Source organism: Kwoniella dejecticola, chromosome 5 (genome assembly GCF_000512565.2).
Source record: "Kwoniella dejecticola CBS 10117 chromosome 5, complete sequence".
NCBI lineage: Eukaryota > Fungi > Basidiomycota > Tremellomycetes > Tremellales > Cryptococcaceae > Kwoniella > Kwoniella dejecticola.
The window spans coordinates 462425-485748 of NC_089305.1; the positions used below are offsets into that span (position 1 = coordinate 462425).

Genomic DNA, 23324 nt, shown 5'->3' on the forward strand with positions numbered 1-23324 from the left:
CTCCACTTTTCAATAAGCTCGTGCTCGTGCCGCAGTTACCGGAGAATAAAACCCAATCACCCTACCCTATACGACCGGAAACTGCTTGGACCCTGAATTCTGGATTAAGTTACGTACCAAGACCAAAGGACTGCCTTTGCTTCTGCCTTTTTGTTCGCTAAAATCATAATGGCCGTAAGACGAGATATGGCGTGATCAGTCATCATTGAATTTTAGACTGCTAATTGCCATTTCATCATCGATTCCTTCATCTTTTTTGGCAACTCGTTGAAAATCTTTTTACATGGCTCACTCAAGTCACTCCACTCAGATCAGATCAGATCGCCTGCTTATCGGGGAGGCAGGGAAGAAGGAAGCATGGAGTCAGAACTGGGGTAATTCCAGATAGACCATGCAAATGACGCATTATTAACTATTCCAGATTTTGATTAACTGATCACCTAAGCGTTTTGTGGAACATCGATCTTCTAACTACTGCACACACTGACTGGATCACCATTTTTACGGTGAATGTATCCATCTTATTCCAAATCAAAGTTCACTCTTGACTCTCTCTTCTGCAATTCATACTCATCGCTCCGCTCACGTCAGATCTCATCTCAATTTCATTCGAAGACGCAACGAAGACGTGCTCATCCCGCTTGTACCTTTTTTCGTCTTTCTTTTTCTTGACCGTGAAGATCAGCAAGATTTGGGATATCTGGATGAATCATCCATCTGAATGGAATATATAAGCAGGACGAACAGAATTTGGAATAATAAAGGAAAACAGAAACAGACGGCTCCCTTCACGCAAACTTCGTCCGAAGGAAATCCAAATCCAAATCCATCTAGCATAACGAATACGGACGCAGATCATCCTTTCATTCGTATTTCGCAACCCACACCGACACCACCACCCTCCCCTCCCCCTGCCTCCTCTAGGTCTAGGTCAAGACCACAACCTCCACTCATCATGGCCACCTACGAGTCTAGAGATATCAAGACCAGAGTCAAGAACTACTTCGGGTACACTGATTCGACACCTGAAACCATCTCTGTCACCAGCTGGGCCAAGAGTACTACTCCCGATGCTGGACAAGCTGTAAGTGCCCCGCGTTTCTTTCCCATTTGTTCGACGAAGACATGACTGATAAAACGATTGCCACAGGTCAAAACCTATCTGCTATCCCTCTTTCCCTTCATCCAATGGGTGCCGCGGTACAACCTGACATGGTTGTTAGGTGATCTTATTGCGTGAGTGGTGTTTGCTTGATCAGCTAAAACCCACGCTGACTAAGAATGACGATGTGCAGTGGTATCACCGTGGGCATGGTCCTGGTACCCCAATCATTGTCTTACGCCAAGATCGCCTTACTCCCTGCCCAATATGGTCTTTACTCATCCTTCATCGGTGTACTCACTTACGCTTTCTTCGCCACCTCCAAGGATGTATCAATCGGTCCAGTAGCCGTCATGTCGCTCGAAACCGGTAACATCATCGCCGCTGTTCAAGATAAATATGGAGATCTATACTCTGCGCCGGTCATCGCCACCGCATTAGCTTTTATCTGTGGTTTCGTCGTGTTAGCGATTGGATTACTCCGACTTGGGTGGTTGGTGGAATTTATCCCTCAACCAGCTGTCTCAGGGTTTATGACTGGTTCGGCTCTTAATATCGCTGCTGGTCAATTCCCAGCCGTGTTCGGTCTCGCCAAACGTTTCAATACCCGAGACGCAACCTACAAGGTCATCATCAACACACTGAAGAACTTACCGCATAGTTCGCTGGATGCTGCATTCGGTGTGACCGCATTAGCAATGCTGTACTTCCTAAAATGGGGATTCGCTTACTTGGGTCAAAAGAAGCCTAGATTAGCCCGAATCGCTTTCTTCGCCTCTTGTTTCAGACACGCGTTTGTCATCATCCTCTACACCATCATCTCCTGGAGAGTCAACATTCACCACAAAACACCTCGAATCGCTCTCGTCGGCAGCGTGCCCTCCGGTCTTCGAGACGTCGGTCGACCTCATATTACTGGCGAATTAATCGGAGCCATTGGTCCGCACATCCCTGTGGCTACTATCATCTTGTTGTTGGAGCACATCTCCATTGCCAAGTCTTTCGGCCGATTAAACGGATACAAGATCAACCCAAACCAAGAATTAGTCGCGATCGGAGTAAACAACACCCTCGGTACTCTTTTCTCCGCTTACCCCTCCACCGGTTCTTTCTCTCGATCAGCTCTCAAGTCCAAAGCCGGTGTTCGAACCCCTGCTGCGGGTCTTGCCACCGGTGTCGTCGTCATCGTCGCGCTCTACGCTGTTGCTCCTGCTTTCTACTGGATCCCTAACGCCGCCTTGTCTGCCTTGATCATTCACGCCGTGGCTGATTTGGTTGCTTCGCCTAAACATTCGTACGGTTTCTGGAGAGTCTCACCATTGGAATACATCATCTTTGTCGGTGCTGTCCTCTGGTCGGTATTCTACACCATCGAATCTGGTATCTACTGGTCTCTCGCCACTTCCATCGTCCTCTTGCTTGTTCGATTGGCACGACCGAAGGGACATTTCCTCGGTCGAGTCAGAATCAAGCCTGAGTCACCTGAAGGCGGTCATCAAATCCGAGATGTCTACTTGCCATTGTGCTCTGAAGCCCATCAAGATATCCCCGTAGAATCTCCCCCCCCTGGAGTTGTGATCTACCGATTTGAGGAATCCTTCTTATACCCCAACGCCTCTTTGATCAACGACCGAATAGTACATTACGTCAAAGCCAACACCCGCCGAGGAAAAGATTTCTCAGGTATCTCAGCTGGAGATCGACCATGGAACGACCCGGGACCTAAGAAGAATGAATCGGCAGCCGCGATCGAGGAACAACAATCCAAACCTAAATTACGAGCTGTCATCCTCGACTTCACTGCTGTGGCGAACCTCGATACTACCGGTGTGCAGAACTTGATTGACACTCGGGTGGAAGTGGAGAAATGGGCAGATGCTCCCGTCGAATTCCATTTCTGCGGTATCTTGTCTCCTTGGATCAGACGAGCGTTGATTGCTGGTGGCTTCGGCCAAGGAAATACGCGAGCTGGTACGGCCCTTGAAGTCGCCCCTGCAGTCATCACCAACCTTGAAAACGTGGCCAGTCCTCATCCTCAACCTGAAAGAGACTCCGATGGCTTCCCGATAAATCGAACGCTGGATCTGGAGACTGGTGAACAGCTGCTCGGCGAAGGTCAAAACCAAGGTGCATCTGGATCTGGATCTGGAACATCGTCTTCCAGGGGTTCGTTCGTAGATGAGAAAGCTATACATGGAGTGGGATTAAACAAGGATGGAACCTTCAAGAGAAGAACAAGCGATAATTCGCACAGGACTGTACCGCTGGTTGATAAGTCAACACCGTTCTTCCACTTTGACCTGCCAGACGCTATCAACTCTTTGAACCTTGAAGAGCAGTAATCGGTGGACAAGTTCAAGTGTCATGGGATTTCGGATCAGGGTTTTTGCATGTCATATCATATAGGTATATATTTCTCATCCACAACAAATATCTAGTCTGCTTGTTCAGCATCAATATGTAACGAATTTTAGTTATTGCAATAATGCAATGCAATGCATGGAATGAAATTGGAATAGTCAATCAACTACGCTTCAGACCTGCAGACAGTAATTTTTTCCAATACCTGGACATCCGCCACTTGATTCCTTCAGAGAGCATTTGCCACCAGTTGAAATTGATTCCGTTCTCGCTTAGAGTGTGTGTGTCATCATCATCATCCACCATTCCATCCACCTCGCAAGTGCACTTGTCACTCCTTCTCACCAGAATATCACTCGCCAATATCGTTCTCTCATCTGTCTCTGTCTGCTCATCACAACAATTCAGACTGAGAGCCGACCTGCACCAAAGTGGGCAATCAAGTAAAGAAAATCGCAAATCAGCCAACAGCTCCGCGGAAAGTCCGTATAGACTAGACAACATCCATCATGGCTGCTCCGATGCAAGTTGATGAAGCTGTCCCGGGGGATTCGAGTGAGTTCAGCTTCGCGCTGCTCAGGGCTCTGACTATGAAATATGATAGCTGACTACTGTTGTAACACTCCGTAGTCGATGGTAAGCTAGTTGTGGAACATGGTGTCTATCGCAGGGACTAAAGAAGCTGATTAACAATCGTTTTGGGATCGGATAGAGGGGTTGTACTCTCGTCAACTGTGAGCTATTCTAACACCTCTTGACGAATGCCAGAGGAAGCCAGCTGACATCTCCAATCTGCTCTAGGTATGTCTTGGGTCATGAAGGTGAGCTATTCAAGGCAATTCGTTTGCGACAATCAGCTTACACAGCTTTCCATCGCATCCACAGCCATGAAGAAGATGGCCGCTTCGAATGTGTTGATTGTAGGAATGAAGGGTCTGGGTGTAGAGATAGGTACGTCAATGCTGCTCGCACGATGACAATTATGCTAGCACAGTAACGAACTGATGACAAATCCTCTTTGCTGTAGCCAAGAATGTCGCCTTAGCAGGTGTCAAGACAGTGACTATATACGATCCCGCACCAACCGAGATAGCGGATTTAGGTACTCAAGTGAGCTTAAACGGTATGCATATCTGCAGTGTACAGGAGCTTATATGATCAAGTAGTTCTTCTTGCGTGAAGAGGATGTCGGTAAACCCCGAGCGACCGTCACTCAACCGCGACTAGCAGAATTGAACAGCTATGTACCTGTCAAGCTATTGGAAGGAAACGGCGAGATCACACCGGAATTGGTTGCTCCTTACCAAGTCAGTATATCTCATCTTACCCGTTCTTCGAGGAGATGCCCAGATGAGAAGCTGACAATACTGCTATTCATGCCTGCAGGTCGTTATTCTGACGAACGCAACGATCGCCAAGCAAGTTGAGATCAACGAGTTCTGTAGATCAAAGGGAATTTACTTCATCTCAGCCGATGTCAGAGGTCTCTTCGGGTAAGCTGTCGTTTGCAGTTGTAAGTGATGTGTAGCTCAGCTTATATGAACGTGTAGATCCGTATTCAACGATTTTGGCAAGGACTTCGCTTGTGTAGACCCGACAGGAGAGAACCCGCAGACCGGTATGATTGTGGAGGTTGAGCAGGTGAGCTGTCCCTGTCCAGTCGCGCCAATGCGATGACACAGCTGACAATGTTACATCAGGATGAAGAAGGCATCGTCACGTGTTTGGATGAAACCCGACATGGGTTGGAAGATGGTGATTTCGTTACTTTCTCCGAAGTGAAGGGCATGGAAGGCTTGAACGGCTGTGAGCCCAGGAAGGTCACAGTGAAAGGTGAGTCAACGACTACCCGAGTGCCGATGTGCGCCGTTGCTGAATTCCGTCAAAGGCCCATACACTTTTGCTATCGGTGACACTAGAGGATTGGGACAATACAAGACTGGTGGTATCTTCACCCAAGTCAAGATGCCTAAAATACTGCAATTTGTGAGCTGTTACTGGATGGGAAGGCACTTCTGGACGTAGGTAGCTGACAGATTGGCATGCAGAAATCCCTTAAAGAATCTCTCACCAACCCAGAATTGTTCATCACCGATTTTGCCAAATTCGATAGGCCAGAAACGCTTCATGCCGGTTTCCAAGCCCTCTCCACATTCTACGAGAAAGCTGGGCGATTACCTCGACCTAGGAGTGCCGAAGATGCCTCGACTGTCGTTTCTCTAGCCAAGGAGATCGCCGGTGGACAAGCTGAGCTGAATGAGAAGGTCCTTCAAGAGTTGTCGTACCAGGCAACCGGAGACTTGTCGCCGATGGTAGCCGTTATCGGAGGTTTCGTTGCCCAAGAGGTCCTCAAAGCCTGTTCCGCCAAATTCCACCCGATGCAACAATCGATGTACTTTGATTCCTTGGAGTCTTTACCCAAACAATTGCCTACCGAAGAAGATGCTCAACCTGTGGGTTCAAGATATGATGGACAAATCGCTGTGTTCGGTAAGACATTCCAACAGAAGATCTTCGACAACAAGCAATTCTTAGTTGGATCCGGAGCTATCGGATGTGAGATGTTGAAGAACTGGAGTATGATGGGTTTAGCAACTGGTCAAAACGGTGTCATCCACGTCACGGATCTTGACACCATCGAAAAATCCAACTTGAATCGACAGTTCTTGTTTAGAGCAAAGGATGTTGGAAAATTCAAGGCTGAATCTGCGGCCGCGGCGGTTGCGGAGATGAACCCTAATTTGAAAGGGAAGATCATTGCTCACCAGGATAGAGTCGGTGCTGAGACCGAGCGTGAGTCACATTAGCTCCACAAGTGAAGCTATCTCCGATGTGCAAAGCTGATTGGCCTGTACACAGGAGAATACGGTGACGACTTCTTCGCTGCCATCGATGGAGTCACCAATGCTTTAGACAATGTTGCTGCCCGTGAGCCAAGTTATCTGCGCTACTAGCGCAAACAGCCAAGCTGAACATCGTTCCGCTGCTTTATAGGTCAATACATGGATCGACGATGCGTTTTCTACCAAAAGCCATTGCTCGAATCCGGAACACTCGGTACTAAAGCTAACACCCAAGTGGTCATCCCTTTCTTGACGGAATCTTACTCTTCATCCCAAGATCCCCCTGAGAAGTCTATTCCATCTTGTACGGTCAAGAACTTCCCCAATGCCATTGAACACACCATTCAGGTAAGCAATATCTTTCTCGGATTCATGGACAAGTCTTGCAAATGCTCAAGCTGACTCCCCGACGTCCCTTACAGTGGTCAAGAGAAGCCTTCGACGCTCTTTTCGTCAACCCTCCAACGACAGTCAACTTGTACCTCTCCCAACCCAACTTCGTCGAGACTACCTTGAAATCTTCTGGTCAACATCATGATCAATTGAGGCAAATTGAGAAGTATCTTAAGGCCGAGCGACCCATGAGCTTCGAAGATTGCATCAAATGGGCTCGATTACAGTACGAGACTGACTACGTCAATGAGATCAAGCAATTATTATTCAACCTTCCCAAAGATCAAGTAAGCCGAATCCCAGCATATCCTGATCGGTCACTGATGATTGCATTCCAGGTGAACTCGAATGGTACTCCATTCTGGTCTGGACCTAAACGAGCACCGGATCCATTGAAATTCAACATCGATAATGTGAGTGATCGCGCAGAGAATTATTTTGCGACAACTGCATCGAGCTGACACTGTTAACATAGCCCCTTGATCTGGATTACTTGGTCGCTGCTGCCAATTTACATGCCTTCAACTACGGTCTTAAGGGAGAGCGTGATCCTGCCTTGTTCAGGAAAGTTCTCGAGACGTTTGAGATCCCTGAGTTTACACCCAAGAGCGGAGTTAAGATACAAGTAAACGAGAATGAGCCGGCTCCTCAACAAGATGATAGTGAGTTTTATGTACGACGGTCACGCCATCTCATGCTGAAGCGGCTTTTCTTGTAGGCGATGAAGATCTTGATGCTCTCGTTGCATCGCTCCCGCAACCATCGTCATTAGCAGGATTCAGGCTACAACCAGCAGACTTCGAGAAGGACGACGACTCCAATCACCACATCGATTTCATCACCGCCGCCTCCAACCTCCGAGCTACCAACTATGGTATCACTCCGGCGGATAGGCATAAGACCAAGTTGATTGCCGGTAAGATTATACCTGCTATCGCGACCACTACCGCTTTGGCAGTCGGATTAGTCTGTCTTGAGCTTTACAAGGTGAGTTGTCATCACGATATCAGCCTGCGAGACTTAGCTTACCCTGTTATCATTCAGATCATCGACGGAAAGAACGAGCTGGAGGACTACAAGAATGGTTTCGTCAACTTGGCGTTACCTTTCTTCGGATTCTCAGAGCCTATCGCGGCTGCTAAGCAAAAGGTAAATCGACTCGAAATACTACGTGAATTGATGACTAACAAATTGGACCTTCGCAGTACGGTGAGACAGAGTGGACATTGTGGGACCGATTCGAGCTTGACGGTAATCCGACATTGCAAGAATTTTTGGACTGGTTCAAGCAGACTCATAAATTAGAAGTGCAAATGGTGTCTCAAGGAGTCTCGATGTTGTGGTCTTCCTTCGTGCCCGCTAAGAAGGTAAATCAGCTTATGGAAAATTCCATGATCTGGCTTAGCTGACTCCATTTGTGTATGCAGGCTGCGGACAGGATGTCGATGAAGATGTCCGAGCTTGTGGAGCATGTCTCGAAGAAACCTATCCCACCTTGGACCAAGAATTTATTGGTTGAAGTCATGGTGAACGACGAAGATGACGAGGATGTTGAGGTGAGTCTGGTCTATGTCCCTAATGAAAAGAGGAGTTTTCACTAATCCGGTGATGATAGGTACCTTACGTCTTAGTCAAGATCTAGGCCGGGAGGTTCAGATATGTGAAAAATTGGAAGAAGTATATAGACAATCGGATCAGTATACATAGCTCGCATGCAGATGTTTCCTGTTCAGTCGACGCTTCGTTGTTCGACTTGGAAAGGGCGAGGCGTTCGTCGTAGCCGTTTCGAGCTGGCGATTCGAGATCAAGGAGCTGGATGATGATACAACATTATACATTCTGTTTTATTCCACTTTCAGCTGTCTTGTACATACCACCCATCTATGCCGTTGATCGTTGTTGAGCTTCTTCAACCGCTTCGTCTCGTGGTTTCTCGCCATGCGCGGCTTGCCATTCGTCCGTTGACCAGACTGTGAAGTTATGAGGAAGTGAAAGTCAGTGATGCAACGATTATGCAATTGCCAGATTTCCAATTTCAGATATCCAGATCATCAGATTATAGATCATGATGAAAAGGAATTGACCAGGATGAAAGGTAACATTGAAAGTAGAATGTAGAATGTAGAGAATGAGATTCGACTCTAGAAGGAGGAGGCAGCTTTAATCTTGGGCAACACTCACTAGCTTTATCGAACCTATTTGAACCTCCTTCACTGGCGAACCTATCTGGATTCGCCAGACTACACTTCAAGAACCTGCCTCTCCCTTGGTATCCCGGTAGCTCGTTCAAATCAAAATTGTCTATGGCGTCCAAAGCGTCGGAGGGGTTTGAGTAGGTTATGAATGCGAATCCACGGTGTTTGTTGGCTAATAGCAAAAACAGGCTCAAAAAAAGACCCAACATTAAATGAGCTTGGATTCTTAAGATGCAGCACAAGACAAGGAGAGACGCTACTTACGATCTTGCATCTCATGAGGGATCTTTATATCTATTATATCGCCGAAAGTGATGAAAGCAGACAAGAGTTGTTCTTCGTTGACTTCTAATGATAGACCAGCTACGTAGACTGTGTTTTTCCTGTTGGACCCCGAGGGGGCACTGGCTCCTTTGTCGTTCTGCATCGTAAAGATGACCTGGCTCCGGGTGCAAGACTATGTATCGTTTGCGATGATTCTGACGAGTAAAGAAATTTCAATGAAGGAGGTCGATCAATACTCGCAGAAGACATGGCCATATGTTTTCGAATGGATCGAAGAACAAGCTTTACGTAATGATAGAGCGTCAATGACGAAAACGTTAACTTGCGACTGGACGAAACGCGAGGTGCACTTGAGCTTTTGGTTATATGTCATTCAGGTGAAACGCAATTGCCATCAATCTCTTCAGGTCTCCAACATCTCGACAAAGAGCGGCAACAAGCAGATTAGCAGATAGAGGTTGATTGACGAAGTTGACCAATTCCGGGTCGAACGAACGCATTAACATCGACCCCGCTCAAAATGATCATGGCGGACGAGCTTTACCGACCGCCTAGTAAACGGTCGAGATCCAGTCACAGTAGTCAAGCTGCACCTGGTCTGCTTAACCTTCCGGACGAGATAATCGAGCAGGTGTACTTGTTCTTACCTTCCAACGACAGGTTACGGCTGAGATGGGTGAGTCGTCGTCGTCTGATCATATAGGATTAGTATCTCGAATTATACATATTTGGCGCATACTGACCTCTCATCAGGTTTGCACATATCTGAGGGATGTCTATACCTCTTCGGCAATACTACAATATCACTTCACTCTCAATACAACATCTTATCTTGACGTTCCATGGCGTCCTCCTCCACCCCCAACCATATCATCAGACTCCGCTTGTATCGAAGATACTCCTCAGCCTGAAAAACGTCCATCATCTCCATCATCTTCGATCATAACGTTACGATCACCACATACGGGGAAGCTGAGAGAGACCATACCCTCCGTCTCGTTAGCTCCTTGGCCCAAAGAGCCTTCCATATTCACGCCGCACGATAAAGCGATTTCGCCGGCGGATAGGAATACCTTGTTGAGAGAAAGGGAGAAACGGTGGGAGACGCTTGATTGGGGTGAGAAAAGGACGTTCAAAGTTCAAGGTAGAGAAGGGGTGTACGAGCTGCAGGAGGGGGTGTTCCTGATGTGTGATGATTTCAATGATAGTGATGATGATAAAGTGAGTCCTGTCACCATCATCCCACCTTTTGTACTCGGAACGAGGAGCATACTACCTTGTCACCTCGACTATTGCGTTTGTGAGAGCTAATGAAATGATAGCCTTCATCGATACGCCTGATACCCCTACCGTCTATGCAAGATCCGGACCTGGAAGATCCACCGATACAGACTACCACCCATAAGGTGGAGTTCCCTATATCGGATTTGACTATGGACCCGTCACAAGATTTGATTGTGATTAGCGAGTACAGGTGAGCATCGACACTGCCAAATTCCTCAAGCTACATTCGTGTACATGAAGGTCTCCACTGACAGCATGATATTGCCGGGCATGGATGTAGACCTGAGTCAAGCAATACCCTCATCGCACCCCCTACACACCGATATCACTTGTTGACCCTGTCCACGTTCAAACCGCATCCGCTCGCCAAATCAGCTACTCTGGATTTCCCGCCTTTCTCACAGGCCGTCATGGATACTCGCCAGCTACTGCAGATCATGGGTGACACATTGGTCATTCAAGTATCTAGGTTCGCCCCTGCATGGGTGTTAGCAGGACTCGGGTTTGGTATAGGAGCTCTAGGGGGACTCGGTCATGAAGAGGAGATAGTTGCATGGAATTGGAAGACTGGCAATGTCCTAGCGGTGAGCTATAAACCCCCTCTTCATGCTACGTTTGAGGCTCTGGCGCTCATATCCATTATTCTTGGAAAATCGCATTCAGCGCATATCTTTGCCTGAGAACGGATGGTTCTCGTCTTTTGCTCTGCTATCCCCCAGCACATTCCTTGTAACATCGACATCCAACATATCACCTATTTTACCTTCCGAAACCCGATCAGTCGGATCGGTATTTCCACCTGTTATTCAAATCTATTCCTTTTTGCCGGATCCCAACAACCCGATCAATCCTGTTCAACCTCTAGATACAGATCCGATGGACGATACTACTCCTCGACCCGTCTTACTCGCTCAACTGCAATTACCGCCTTTCGCACCAGATGTGAGCATACATGCCTTCGACGTGCGACCCGATCCCGCCTTTCCACCTCCGCCATATAAAGAAGTACCTACTTTGGGAAAGCGGAAACCGTTTACCCAGGATCCCGCTAAGGGTGTCATGGTGTTCGAGCTGAAAGTGGTAGGAAATGGGGAAGAGAATATACCGAGACGGGAAAGGAAGCAGTCGTACGAGATTTTCATCCTTAGAGAAACACTGGTTGAATTCGCTCGTCAAGGTGAAGAACGCCTGAGAAAAGCTTATGAAAATGGGGGGGATCTTGATGGACTAGGTATCAGGGGAGTCGAGCGGAATGTACCTTGGACCGAGTGGGGCGAGGGGAACACGAGGATGATGGATGCTGTGATGAAGCGGAGGAGCTGGGTAAGCTCTCACCTGACTTCCCATCTTCTCGAAGGAATTTACCGGCAGGAATGACACATCAGCTGATTGTGAGATTGGTTGCTCTAGGTATGCTCTTGCTCGGGATACAGATTCATTTCCTTGACACCTGCAATAAGAAGCCAAGAGTTCAACCTGGATGACCCGGTTGCAGAGGAACTGGAAGATGAGACACACGAATTGATACCGCCGCCGAGGAAATCAGATTTGATGGTATTTGATTTTTCACCTGTCAATCTACGCAAATCTCGAGCTTCGACGGAGGAAGAACAGTCTATGGATTTCTTGGATTTTGCAAAAGCGGAATATACGGTCAAGACACGAGATCAGCCTTCGAGCTTAGCGAAGAGGAATATATGGAAAGAGGATGTCATCACTTCATTGCCTTTCAGAGAGATCAGAAGGGATTATGGGATGTTGGCTAATGGGGTGATGTGTGATGATCAACGGGTCATTGTCGTACATGTGAGCATCTAGTATAATTCTCTGGTCATGCTTGGGGCTTCATGTGGTAGTGACTGACGGTGATGCTGATGGTGCTCGATGTTGCCGCATGAACCAGACCCAGGCCAGGATGAATGGCGATTGGTCGACTATCAGCCAAGAGATGAGTGTGCTTTGCATGTAAGGTGAATGCGACGGCGGAATGATGTTGGCATCCACTGTAGGTACAGTAGACTCTGTAATCGTGTATGCATCTAGCATTGTATTTGGATGTGTATGTACCAGAGGAGATAGGTGTAGGATGGCAAGACGTGAATACTCTGGGCATTTCAGCGCTGCCTCTTTCAGCATCAAAATCGCAAAAGTCCAAATTGAGACCATGATAGACTTTGTTTTGGCGTTTTGGACTCGTTATGCTTCGCATCACCCTATGCTGTTCTCCTTCTCGTATTCCTAGATCTACCCGAGCGTGGGAAAGTAGGCAGTGAGTGATTCAGCCAAGTCCAAGTCCGTCATTGCCGATTTAAGCGGTTCCTAGGGGGTACGAGTAAGTTGGTGGTTGGAATGTTGATCCCCAAAAGTCAGTACTCCTTGATCGCCTCATAGATCTCGTCGATACTTTGATAGCTTTGATACCCTGTATCCTTATAACTTGATGGCTTTCTTAGGCTACACCGAGACTATTATCCAACATCACGTCTCTAGCTCAGAAACCTACGCGAGCTCTTCGCTCGTCGATCTTCTCTTCTTCTTCATTTTCATTCACCCTCAATTCCACTAGTTACTCGTTCTCACACTCTCTCCCTTGTTATCGTTATCTCAGCTCAACAGCAAGGCATTTTAAGATGGGCAAAGAGAAAGTAGCTATTATCGGATCTGGTAATTGGTAAGGTCACCTTCTTCTTCCAACTAGATCCCGATCAACTGCTTGTCTTCAATACTCAGACGCGGTCCTGAGGGACGCTCTGTGGTACCTGTCGTTCTATGCTGATAAGGTGAGCTGACGAGACTTATTTAGGGGCTCAGCAATCGCCAAGCTTGCTGGGAATAACGTCAAGAAGCATTCTGACGTATTCGATGATTCGAGAGTACCGATCTGGGTATTTGAAGAAGAGGTTCGTCGATACAATTCCCATACGAACAGCGCCCCATCACGAGATACCAGTATACTGAGCTGACGATATGCGTTAGTATGAAGGCAAAAAACTCACCGAGATCATAAATACGGAACACGAGAATAAGAAGTACCTTCCAGATGTGAAGCTCTCGGAGAACGTAGTGGCCATCCCGGATCTTGTGGAAGCTGTCAAGGGCGCTACGGCTTTAGTATTTGTCATGCCTCATCAGTGTGAGTGGCCCAATGTGCCATCTGTAGTTGGCATCTTGATCAAAAGGGAAGAGTTCCGACTGATGTTGACTATTGGGATCAGTCCTTAGCAAATGCTTGGATCAGCTGGAAGGAAAGGTAGAAAAAGGAGCAAAGGCGATCACCCTTATCAAGGTCAGTCATAAATTTAACCCTCCCTTCCTGACTGCCGCTTTTCCTTATCGGCGCTGATTGATAGGTGTATAGGGAGTCGGAGTGGACGGCCCGGACATCCATGTTTTCGCAGATGTCATCCAAGATAGATTGGGTATCTCATGCTCGGCTTTGAGTGGTGCGAACATTGCGAACGAGGTGGCTATCGATCGATTCTCCGAGACCACCGTGGGATATAGGAACGAGCGAGAAGGTCAACTCTGGCAGAGACTCTTCCGTAAGTGAAGTCAGATTTGGTATCGCCAAGGGCAACTAGGCTGAGTTGCGATACATAGAAACCCCCAATTTCAAGGTACAACTCATCGACGATGTACGTTCTTCTATTTCATCTAATTCACTGCTAGACACCACTGACTTGACATGCGCCAGGTTGCCGGAGTGTCGCTGTGTGGCGCTCTGAAGAACATCGTCGCCGTTGCTGCAGGCTTCATCGACGGACTGGAGTATGGGAACAACTCAAAAGGTGAGTTGAATTCTGAGACCATAGCATGTATTACTGTTTCCAGATTATGCAGCTGACTGGATCAAAAACAAAGCCGCCATCATGAGGATCGGTTTGCTGGAGATGAAACACTTCTGCCAGGAGTTCTTCAATGATGTCAAGGAGGAGTCTTTCTTACAGGAAAGTGCGGGTGTGGCGGATGTGATAACCTCATGTGAGCGGATCGAGCGCAACCTAATCCCAATGGAGGCTGATCAACCGATGTTTACAGGTCTCGGTGGTAGAAACAGGAAATGCGCTGAGGCCTTTGTGAAGCAGAAGAAGGTGAGTCGATGGCGGCGTTCCGATTCATTTGCGTTGATGACCATGCTGACATTCGAATAGCCTTTCGATGAGCTGGAAAGAGATATGTTGAATGGACAGAGTGAGATCCATCATCCTTGCATTGCATGAGATGTAACAATGCTAACATGCCCACTCCCGTAGAATTGCAAGGTATTCACACGGTCAGTCAGAGCAGTTTGTCATGAGTTTTTTTTGAAACATCGTGCTGATTGTGAGACGCAGGCCAAGGACGTGCATATCTTCCTTAAAGCCCGAGAGAAGCTTGGCGCATACCCCTTGTTCGACAAAGTCTACCAAATTTCGTGGGAGGGCTTACCGGTCGAGAAGCTGACCGAGGGTCTTTAGAAGCAAAGTCACAAGAAAGAACGATGACAAATTGCAATATATAGAACGCATTGCGACGAAGTACACGATACTCTGCATAATAGAAAGGTATGAACCACGATTTCATGTTAAAAACAACTCCGAGGTATACGGTTCAAGCTCTACGAGTAGCGATCACTTAAGCTGACGCAGCAATTGTCGGCAATCCGGAAGAAGATCTTACAGGTGCTGCAGAAGTTCCGCTGTGCGGATGTCGTATCCGCTTGTTGAGGCTGTCAAGGTATCTTGTATCGGTGTTTAGCCCATCCCATCCCCTCTTACTGGCCAAATTACGTTCCGATTGCTCTGTGACACCTTGTTTGCCATAAGCGCCTCCTCTTCTCAACGCCTCTCGCATGACCGATAACTGATCGTCGGTCATACCAGATCGACCTGAAGAGCTATTGACAAAGCGATCGATCTCCTTAACTTCGTCCTTACTGAGCTCCTGGGCGGTCTTGGTGGCGTTTGACGTCGATCTGCCAGCCCTGGTCTGGCTGGTGGTAGGCCTTGGTGTAGTCGACTTCGATGAGTTGCCTGCACTGGTCGAGTTTTCCCATGTCTCGAACGAACGACCAGCAATTTTCGCCCACTCCTCCAGGTACGGATCCCATGATGCTCTCTTGGTCTTTGAGTAACTTTCCAGCCCCGCCTGATCATTCTTGCTTCGGAGTGCTTGCTGTTCCTTCAGACTGTCATCGGCAGCTTTGTCAAGGGCGGTAGCTTCTTCCTTCGTCTTGAACGTGATCGATCGATGTCCTTTACCGTGCCACACCTCTGATACCGTCTTCAGGATCTCAGGGTCTTTGGCCATTGCGGAATGCCTTTGTAAGAAATGATCGAGATTAGATGATCTTAGAGTCGCCGTGTTCTCATCCATTCCTCCTCCTTTCCCTTCATCAGTATCGTCAGTATCGCCATTCTGGATCGCTCGGCCCCTCAGCGCTAGACTGATCTGCCAATCCTCGTCTGATAGACCCGAGTCAGTGTACCATTTCTTAGCTTTTGACGCTAAATCTTTCATTCTTGTTTTCTGCATCGCCTTCTTTCCTTCTGGCTCGTTATCCGAATAGGACAAGGCGATCTCCTTATCTTCGTCCTTCTTGATGCGTCTATACCCCTCATTCAACCTCAGACTATCTTTATAACTCATTTCGACCGTAGAATGCCCAGTCAATAACGCTTTTTGAATCGCCTTTCTCTTTGTGCGTCTGGCATCATCGTCTTTCGCTGAGCCGGCTATCGTATCTAAGTAGGTCTCGAGGTTATACATGTGCAAATCCGTTTCGACCGTATCTTTCAAAGTACCTTTCAACCATTGAGTAGCGACCGATACAGCTTCTTCTACTTTCTCTTTGTGTAACGCTTGAGCTTGATCTTTCATACCTTGCTGCAACATCGCTCGGATCGTACCTTCCACTTCTTTCCTTGTTTGATTATACGTGGGATTTCCCACATTGGTCGTGTTGATATCGAACGACTTTTTCTCGCCTTTCAGTAAGCTCAGAACATTCTCTCGAGTTTCTTGGTCGGTCTCGGTGCCGGCACCAATACTTCTGAGATGATGGACTAGGTTGTACAAGTTGACTTTGGGTCTGATAGGGGAGCCTGAGCCCCAAAGATCCTCGTACCCGTCACCGACCGTACGATTGTTTTTTCGGGTATTGCTGATTCGGTCTTGATCTGGATCACCATTAGTCACCCAATTTGTCGCTGGGGAGGCACCATTGTTCTCATCAACACTATCATTGGCCGCGCTAGCAAATGATGAGGCTGGGCGTTCGAACCGGGTGACGTGGCATGCTAGTTCTTGGTAAGAACGTTGAGGTGGACCGGCAGAGGTTTGGGTGGCGACTGACATGATTCGGCTTGCCTTGTCGTTGATCGTCTGCGGAGGCTAGGGTACTTCGAGCCAGATATGTAGGTTGGGACTGGAGGACTCGAGTTTGAAAGTCGGGTATCACTGTAATACCCTATTGAAAAGGGGTGTTGAAGCCTGGAAATCGATGGGGGGCAACAGGAGTTATATGAAGTGGGGAATGACGGCGAACGGCAAAGTCGACCGATTGAGAAGGCGATTTTGTCAGTCAGTACTCGCACTGTCCGTGTGACACGAGTGTGCCCTCTTTTGTCTCTACACTTGACGTAGCAAGCACCTCTCGAGCCTCAGTACATAAAGGATGTTCAGTGTCATTCTTAGAAAGGTGGAACACGACAAGAGCTAAAGTACAAATCAGCTGAACAATATTCGCATACTGAGGAAGTGGCGGTCTGGGTCGATGTTGTACTCAGGTGGTCTACCATATATAGATAATGGAAGAGATGCTGGCTTTCAGTCTAGTCTGACGAACGCAGTCAGATATCGGAGATCCTGTTTGCATACATGTATCTGACGGGTTGTGCACGACGGCCGATATACTGCGCTGGATAAATACTTGAATATCATCGGTAGTATCGATCAGGCTCTAGTCTCACGTACGAGGCTCAGAAGTACGACCTGATCTGGAGCTGCCCAAAGATCCGCTTCCGCTGCTCCCTTGTGAGCCTCCCCACGACCCTCTCTGACTGCTTTCTCCTGACTGTCCAGGGGAGGATGTACTCTCCGACTTGTTCGCGATCGAAGACCATGCGCTCAAGTACTTCTGGATCCGACTTTGTCTATCTCTACTCCACTTTTCGAACGCCTCTTTGCCCTTGCTTTGCATCGCTTGTGCAGTCTTTTGCGTGTGAGTAGCAGCTTCTGCCAATTTCGAAGCTGCCGCCGCAGATCCCACATCTACTTCTCGGTGTCCTCCACCACGCAACACGGACGAGACAGCTTCTAGCACACTTGGATCCCTCGCCAATGACGAATGGCTTGAAAGGAAGGCGTCGATGTTGGAAGATCTGATAGTGGCTTTCGTAGCAGTACCTCCGCTAGAGCCACTATCACTGCTTGACCCGCCCCGAGACGGTCTGTTTGAAGAGGAGACTTCGGTACTCCACTCCTTCCTTGATTTGCCCGATATCTTCTCCCACTGCGCCAGAGCTTGACCAATCCCCTTCATCCTTTTCATTTGCCACGACTTACAGCCTTCCTCATCCTTACTGTCCTCAAATGCCTTCATCGCTTTCCTGAACTTTATGCTAGACTCATTTAATGCTGTCGCTGCTCGTGTCGAGGTAAAATTTATAGTTGTGGCTTCTCCTTTCAGGGCTCTCAACACAGCGGCCTGAGCCGAAGGATCTTTCGCCAAACCCGAAAACTCGGTCATGAACGTATCCAGATTGGCGATACTGATGTTCGCCTGCGTGTCTCTTCGTTCCGACCTTCCACCGCCACTGCTACTATCAGTACTGACGGTATCCCTAGCCATCCAGTCCTTGATTGCTTTGCCAGACTGTTTCTCCCAACTGGCAACGAGTTCCTTCACCTTTTTCTGCCTGTTTGCTTGCCAAGCTTTGACTTTTTCAGCCACTTTAGATTGATCCGTCTCGTCCTCGAACTCTGATATGGTGGATTCCGTGGCGTCTATAGATTCTTGAAGCTTCTTCATGGCCTCTCCAGATTTCACGTCAACCTTAGCAGATCCTTGACCTGTTAGGACTCTGAAAACGGACTCCAGAGTTTTAGAGTCCTTAGCCAAATCGGTCTGCGTTTCGAGGAAAGCATCGATATTGGACGTGCTCAGGATCGTCTCCGTATCTGATAAACCCAATTTTTTTCGCTGTTCAGCTTGAAGTTTGGCCTTCTTGTTCTTGGCTCTAGCTTTCATATTCGCCTTGGTGATTTTCAATTCAGATTGCCAATCTGTTTCTGATAGTCCAGAATCGCTCGCCCATTTCTGCGCCATTTCAGCCAATTTGGTCTGTTTGCTCATTTGCCACTTCATGATCCCTTCGTCCCCTCCTTCCGACTTGACTTCTCCCGCCTCTCTGTTAATGCTTTTCAGATCTTCGTTCAACTTGACGGAATCGGCGTATGACATGTTGACAGAGACGGAGGGTTCGCCCAGGCAAAACTTCTGTACTTGTCTTCTGACAGCTGAATCTTTAGCTGAATCAGGATGATTTGAGAGGAATTTCCCCATAGTAAGGATATTCAGATCGACTTGCTGGACATCTGATAATTCACCCTTGAGCCAAGCTTCAGCTACTGGTTTTCCCTGATCATAAGCTGTCTGCCGCAGTTTCTGAGCCTTTTCAATTCCTCCATACTTGAGCGCTCTTCGGATCTCAATCTCAGGACCTGCTTCAGAGTATACTTTGGATGCTATACTTGGTAGCTCAACCTCAAAATAACTATTAGTCTTATCTACCAGACTCTGTACTTTCTCGCGTAGATTCTCGCAACGATCCTTATCAGGACCGAGCAAGAATTCCTTGATATTACCCAGTCCTATGCGAGTACTGATCGGTCGACCACTGCCCCAGTCACCGTCGTAACCATCGTCCCGCACCCGATTGTTGTACTCTGTGTTCAGTCCGAGATCTTTATCATAGTGCTCGCCTTGCTGTGTCGCTCCGTCTGTCACCCATCTGGTGTCAGCGGTAGCGCCTCGCACAGCGGAGTTCACTGTATCTGCGGTGCCGCGGGTTACTTGACACTCCAGAGGTTTCCACCCTGGCACATGGGATGCGGTAGCAGTGGCGACCGACATCTGTGATCTTGAATTTACGCGTTTTGTCAAACGCACAGTGCAGGAGGCGTAGCCATCGAAGGTATAACAGCGTAGCGATGATATACGATGACTCGCAAGAATGACTCAACCGTCTAGGCCAATTGTACTAATCTGGCCGGACAGGTTTGAGCGAGCGAAGACAGAACTTACAAAGGTGTGTGGCAAGACATCCTTTCATCGTATTCAAACGTGATGCAACACAATCACAAAAGGCATGCCAGCTTACTGACAGACGTGCACGGCGAGTATGCGGATCCGAAGCTTGCTTGTTATCCATATTTGATGCGATAATGCATTCTAGTAACGAAACGAGAAGAAACAAATCTAATTTGACAAAGGGCATATCCGCATAGAAAGCAACGATCCTGTAAACCTACATCCGATCCTAAGCCCACCTGTCCGAAGGTAACAAAAGCGAGATCTGAAGAATGGCATGCGCGTGATGGTGTGGAAGGAAGAATGAAAGCCAAAGATGAATTGATCCAACGTAAGAAAGACTGGAAAGAAAAACCCGGAAACAAAGCACACAGAGGAAGATCGGAAAGAGATGAATAGAGATAAGTGATTATACGATGTTGAGGCCAATTGACCCAGGTATACCTATTGCTACGAGTGAAATATGTGGACATTTTGCGTTCTAAGATGTCGAAGAGATCGGAAGAGATTGGATGAAAGAGCGCGATCATTGACTGTATCCTTGAGTTGCTACATCTATGGGGCTCGAAGGGTCATAGGTATATCCCACGCCTGGAGGAGCCGGGAACGGGAATGACGGGCGATGCCTGTATGTAAAAGTTGACCTAGTCAGTTGTGCTCGAAGGGATGTGAGGACGAGATGGAAACTCACCACCTTTGCCAAGATTCGGGCATAGCATCCGCGCTAAGTGTCTTCTCCATCTTGGCAGCTGTCTCAAGAGGCGGAGCAAGCAGACCGTTGGTGGAGTCCATATTATACGTCTGGCCTGTCGGAGTGAATGGCATGGCAAATACTGGTTTACCGTCGACACCCAGACTTCCTGGTGCAAACACCCTGTTCTGGATTGGCATAGCTACCGTTGGCGAAGGGTTTGACCTGCTTTGACTTGGCGAGGGCATGGCAGATGGTCTTCGATACGGGTGATGGTGTGTAGGATTTGATGGGGAAGATGGGAATCGAGTGTAGGGTGACGTGTTGCCTGAGCCGTTGTCCAGCATTGCTGTGCCATCTTGTTTTATCCCCACCACACCTTCGAAGTATCCATCCGTTGTCTCACCCATCGAACTGTTAGTCCTGCCCAACGTCGTATCGATTACCAGAGGCTCGGCGAGTGCAGGCGGAACACCCATATCGCTGACGGTTCGTGCCATTTGTTGTTGCTGTTGTTGACCGATCTCATCGGGCGTTACGATGATCTGCGAGGACTCCGATGAATCCCTTTGGGGTAAGGTAGCTAAGCTGGGTGGAGCAGCAGGATGTGAGAAGGATGTGGTCGCTGGAAGACCGGTACTGGCTATGCGATCAGACGGTGTTGGATGCTCGGGTGTCGGCGGGGATAATGCGGGTGGCTGAGAATTGATTGGATACATCGGAGCTGCAAGGGCGCAAAGGCACGATTAGCAAAAGGGGGAATGATCGACAAGCAGGATATTCCGTCACTCACTGATGGGAGCAGTTGCGCCTTCCTCACCTCGACAACCCTTTACTAACCAATGCCTTCGCAAAGCATCCTTACGAGAGAAGCTACAACGTGCGTAAGAATATGCGAGACCTCGAAGAAGATGACAGAGCACTCACGTTTTGCCGCATTTGTCGCATCCAAATGGTTTCACGTCCAAGTGAATTCTCTTATGTCGCTTCAAATCGTGATTTCGGTTCTGTAGAAAGCGCGTAAGTGAGATTCACAAGGGGAACTGTCTGAAGCACTCACAAAGCTTTGTACGCATTCATCACACTTGAAAGGTCTGTCCACGAGGGGAAGCCTGTTTGCGAAGGAGTAACCAAGGTTTGGATTGTGTCGTACATCCATTCCTATAGTCGGGGCTGCCATTGTGTTGTGTCTCAACAATGGAGGCTGTTGAAGTGTCGATGGCGCTGACAAGGATGGCAAGTAGTTGGGATATGGCGCAGAAGAATAGGTCGACGGGTATGACAGCGACCTGGGCATATCCGCGGATGTCGGTTGAGAATAAGGGGTATTGTAATAGCTTGATGGGTAGACATTTGCTCTCGGTGAAGTTTGTGCTTGACTAGCAGGGGTACCATATTGAGTCGATGCTGATGGACGTTGGAATGGAGAATAAGAGGTCGCTGTGATAGGACTTGATTGAGAGGGAACAGAGCTAGTGGGGACGATTGACAAGCTCGGTGTTCGCGTTAGTGGAGGTTGCATCGGAGATTGTCTCTCCGTTTCTCCTGAATAAGATCTGTAACCCATCACGGCGCTCGTCGCGTAAGAAGGATAAGAATTGTGATGCGTTGGTGCGGGCATCTTATGCTGTTGGTAGTACGGATATTGCTGATTCATTACTGCTGAATCCGAATGATGGCCTGACAATGCAGGTCGAGAAGTACTTGAAGCGGGGATCGAGGATAGAGGGGGTGGGGCAAAGGCAAAAGGCGAGGCGGATGCTGGTGGGGACTGAGCGAGCGGTTGCTGTTGCTGTTGATAAGTTGGTTGCTGGTACTGAAGGGATTGAAAGACGGGACACGCAGGTTAGCCAGATGATCGAGACGTATATAGCGTTCCAAATGGGTTGACAGAAGAGATCCGAGCAGTGACCCGTCGAGAACAAGTGAAAATGATGGTGGTTGTGGCAACCGATGAGGAGAATAAAAACCGGAAATGATCCAGAAGAGACCTGGGGGACGATCGCAGTAATGTTATAATGCAAGGTCCATCAGGCTCCTCGACAACATGGAAGCTGAAGAGGTCCTCAGTAACCGCTATCATTCTGCACTAAAGAGGTGGGGAAATGGGAAGGAGATAGACCGGTCTGTGCTATGGAAAGGACCTCCCGAAGATCCAAAGGAAAATGAGGACGATAGAATCATCGACCATCAAGGCGAGTCGAGGAAGAAGATGCGCAGAGATGCAAGACCGGACCGAAGAGACAGCTTCCAATAAGAAGTCCGATCTTGAGCAATTGATCGATCTTCATGCTTGGGTGCCTTTGCTCTGTTGTTCCTTTCCCCCACTCGCTTTACGATTGTTTTGATGGGTGAAGATCATAAAATTCAGGTCCGATGTCCGTCCCTCTCGCCCCCTCCCGACACACTGCCAGCAGCACACAGGAAATCCTTGATCCGCACAATATAGATAGCTCCATCATCGAAGTTCAATTAGACGCTGATGATCAAGAAAAAAAAGCAATGAAGGAATCTAAAACTGGTTGGTGCCTTCAAAGACCGATTGATGGGGGATCCAAGCGACGAACGATAATAATGAATGTCCCATCACATCCTTCTCAGAAGCGCTAAGCCCGCATAGGATCCGAGGGTAACCATCACCGTCACAATCAAAAGAGTCCGCATGCGTCTTTGCAATTGACCAATCCTCCCGATTTCAAACCGAACTCAATCGAAAACAAAATGGCGAAAACGGCGAAGTCTGAAATGATGATCTGAAGATTACGAAAGGTAGCCACGATCAACACTCACCTGGTCTCTCCTGTCCCTACCATCAAACCCACTACCTTGCGGTTGGTAGTGCCCGTCGTTCATCTTCGCAGGATTAAGATGGGAGCTG

General features: G+C 48.1%; 9 protein-coding genes across 9 annotated transcripts; 4 read left to right on the plus strand and 5 right to left on the minus strand.

The window, feature by feature from the left end:
- Positions 1 to 955: 955 nt before the first annotated feature.
- Positions 956 to 3444, plus strand: I303_104279 (uncharacterized protein; the record flags this gene model as incomplete). Its single annotated transcript, XM_018408040.1, has 3 exons — positions 956 to 1084; positions 1151 to 1236; positions 1296 to 3444. 3 exons carry the CDS (start codon positions 956 to 958, stop codon positions 3442 to 3444), a joined length of 2364 nt encoding a protein of 787 aa, XP_018263251.1.
- Positions 3445 to 3972: 528 nt separating this feature from the next.
- I303_104280 (uncharacterized protein) lies at positions 3973 to 8341 on the plus strand (the record flags this gene model as incomplete). Its single annotated transcript, XM_018408039.1, has 22 exons — positions 3973 to 4018; positions 4094 to 4099; positions 4176 to 4197; positions 4265 to 4284; positions 4349 to 4414; positions 4491 to 4573; positions 4630 to 4770; positions 4850 to 4956; positions 5014 to 5104; positions 5164 to 5296; positions 5352 to 5449; positions 5512 to 6256; positions 6323 to 6391; positions 6458 to 6654; positions 6729 to 6986; positions 7038 to 7112; positions 7175 to 7361; positions 7418 to 7686; positions 7744 to 7848; positions 7905 to 8066; positions 8127 to 8255; positions 8315 to 8341. 22 exons carry the CDS (start codon positions 3973 to 3975, stop codon positions 8339 to 8341), a joined length of 3036 nt encoding a protein of 1011 aa, XP_018263250.1.
- A 239-nt stretch (positions 8342 to 8580) lies between these two features.
- Positions 8581 to 9321, minus strand: I303_104281 (uncharacterized protein; the record flags this gene model as incomplete). Its single annotated transcript, XM_018408038.1, has 3 exons — positions 8581 to 8669; positions 8881 to 9066; positions 9159 to 9321. The coding sequence occupies 3 exons, from the start codon at positions 9319 to 9321 to the stop codon at positions 8581 to 8583; spliced, it is 438 nt and encodes a 145-aa protein (XP_018263249.1).
- A 378-nt stretch (positions 9322 to 9699) lies between these two features.
- Positions 9700 to 12432, plus strand: I303_104282 (uncharacterized protein; the record flags this gene model as incomplete). Its single annotated transcript, XM_018408037.1, has 7 exons — positions 9700 to 9855; positions 9933 to 10400; positions 10502 to 10653; positions 10744 to 11047; positions 11127 to 11786; positions 11874 to 12269; positions 12367 to 12432. 7 exons carry the CDS (start codon positions 9700 to 9702, stop codon positions 12430 to 12432), a joined length of 2202 nt encoding a protein of 733 aa, XP_018263248.1.
- Positions 12433 to 13093: 661 nt separating this feature from the next.
- Positions 13094 to 14920, plus strand: I303_104283 (glycerol-3-phosphate dehydrogenase (NAD(+)); the record flags this gene model as incomplete). The annotated part of the gene is made up of 12 exons (XM_018408036.1): positions 13094 to 13134; positions 13267 to 13363; positions 13440 to 13596; positions 13679 to 13749; positions 13822 to 14005; positions 14064 to 14098; positions 14158 to 14251; positions 14325 to 14444; positions 14502 to 14554; positions 14615 to 14654; positions 14717 to 14736; positions 14798 to 14920. 12 exons carry the CDS (start codon positions 13094 to 13096, stop codon positions 14918 to 14920), a joined length of 1035 nt encoding a protein of 344 aa, XP_018263247.1.
- Positions 14921 to 15077: 157 nt separating this feature from the next.
- I303_104284 (uncharacterized protein) lies at positions 15078 to 16799 on the minus strand (the record flags this gene model as incomplete). The annotated part of the gene is made up of 1 exon (XM_018408035.1): positions 15078 to 16799. The coding sequence occupies one exon, from the start codon at positions 16797 to 16799 to the stop codon at positions 15078 to 15080; it is 1722 nt and encodes a 573-aa protein (XP_018263246.1).
- A 610-nt stretch (positions 16800 to 17409) lies between these two features.
- Positions 17410 to 19578, minus strand: I303_104285 (uncharacterized protein; the record flags this gene model as incomplete). Its single annotated transcript, XM_018408034.1, has 1 exon — positions 17410 to 19578. One exon carries the CDS (start codon positions 19576 to 19578, stop codon positions 17410 to 17412), a length of 2169 nt encoding a protein of 722 aa, XP_018263245.1.
- A 703-nt stretch (positions 19579 to 20281) lies between these two features.
- On the minus strand, positions 20282 to 22067 carry I303_104286 (uncharacterized protein; the record flags this gene model as incomplete). Its single annotated transcript, XM_018408033.2, has 5 exons — positions 20282 to 20381; positions 20447 to 21170; positions 21240 to 21319; positions 21374 to 21453; positions 21507 to 22067. 5 exons carry the CDS (start codon positions 22065 to 22067, stop codon positions 20282 to 20284), a joined length of 1545 nt encoding a protein of 514 aa, XP_018263244.2.
- Positions 22068 to 22958: 891 nt separating this feature from the next.
- Positions 22959 to 23299, minus strand: I303_104287 (uncharacterized protein; the record flags this gene model as incomplete). The annotated part of the gene is made up of 2 exons (XM_065968935.1): positions 22959 to 23114; positions 23237 to 23299. 2 exons carry the CDS (start codon positions 23297 to 23299, stop codon positions 22959 to 22961), a joined length of 219 nt encoding a protein of 72 aa, XP_065825007.1.
- Positions 23300 to 23324: the final 25 nt, after the last annotated feature.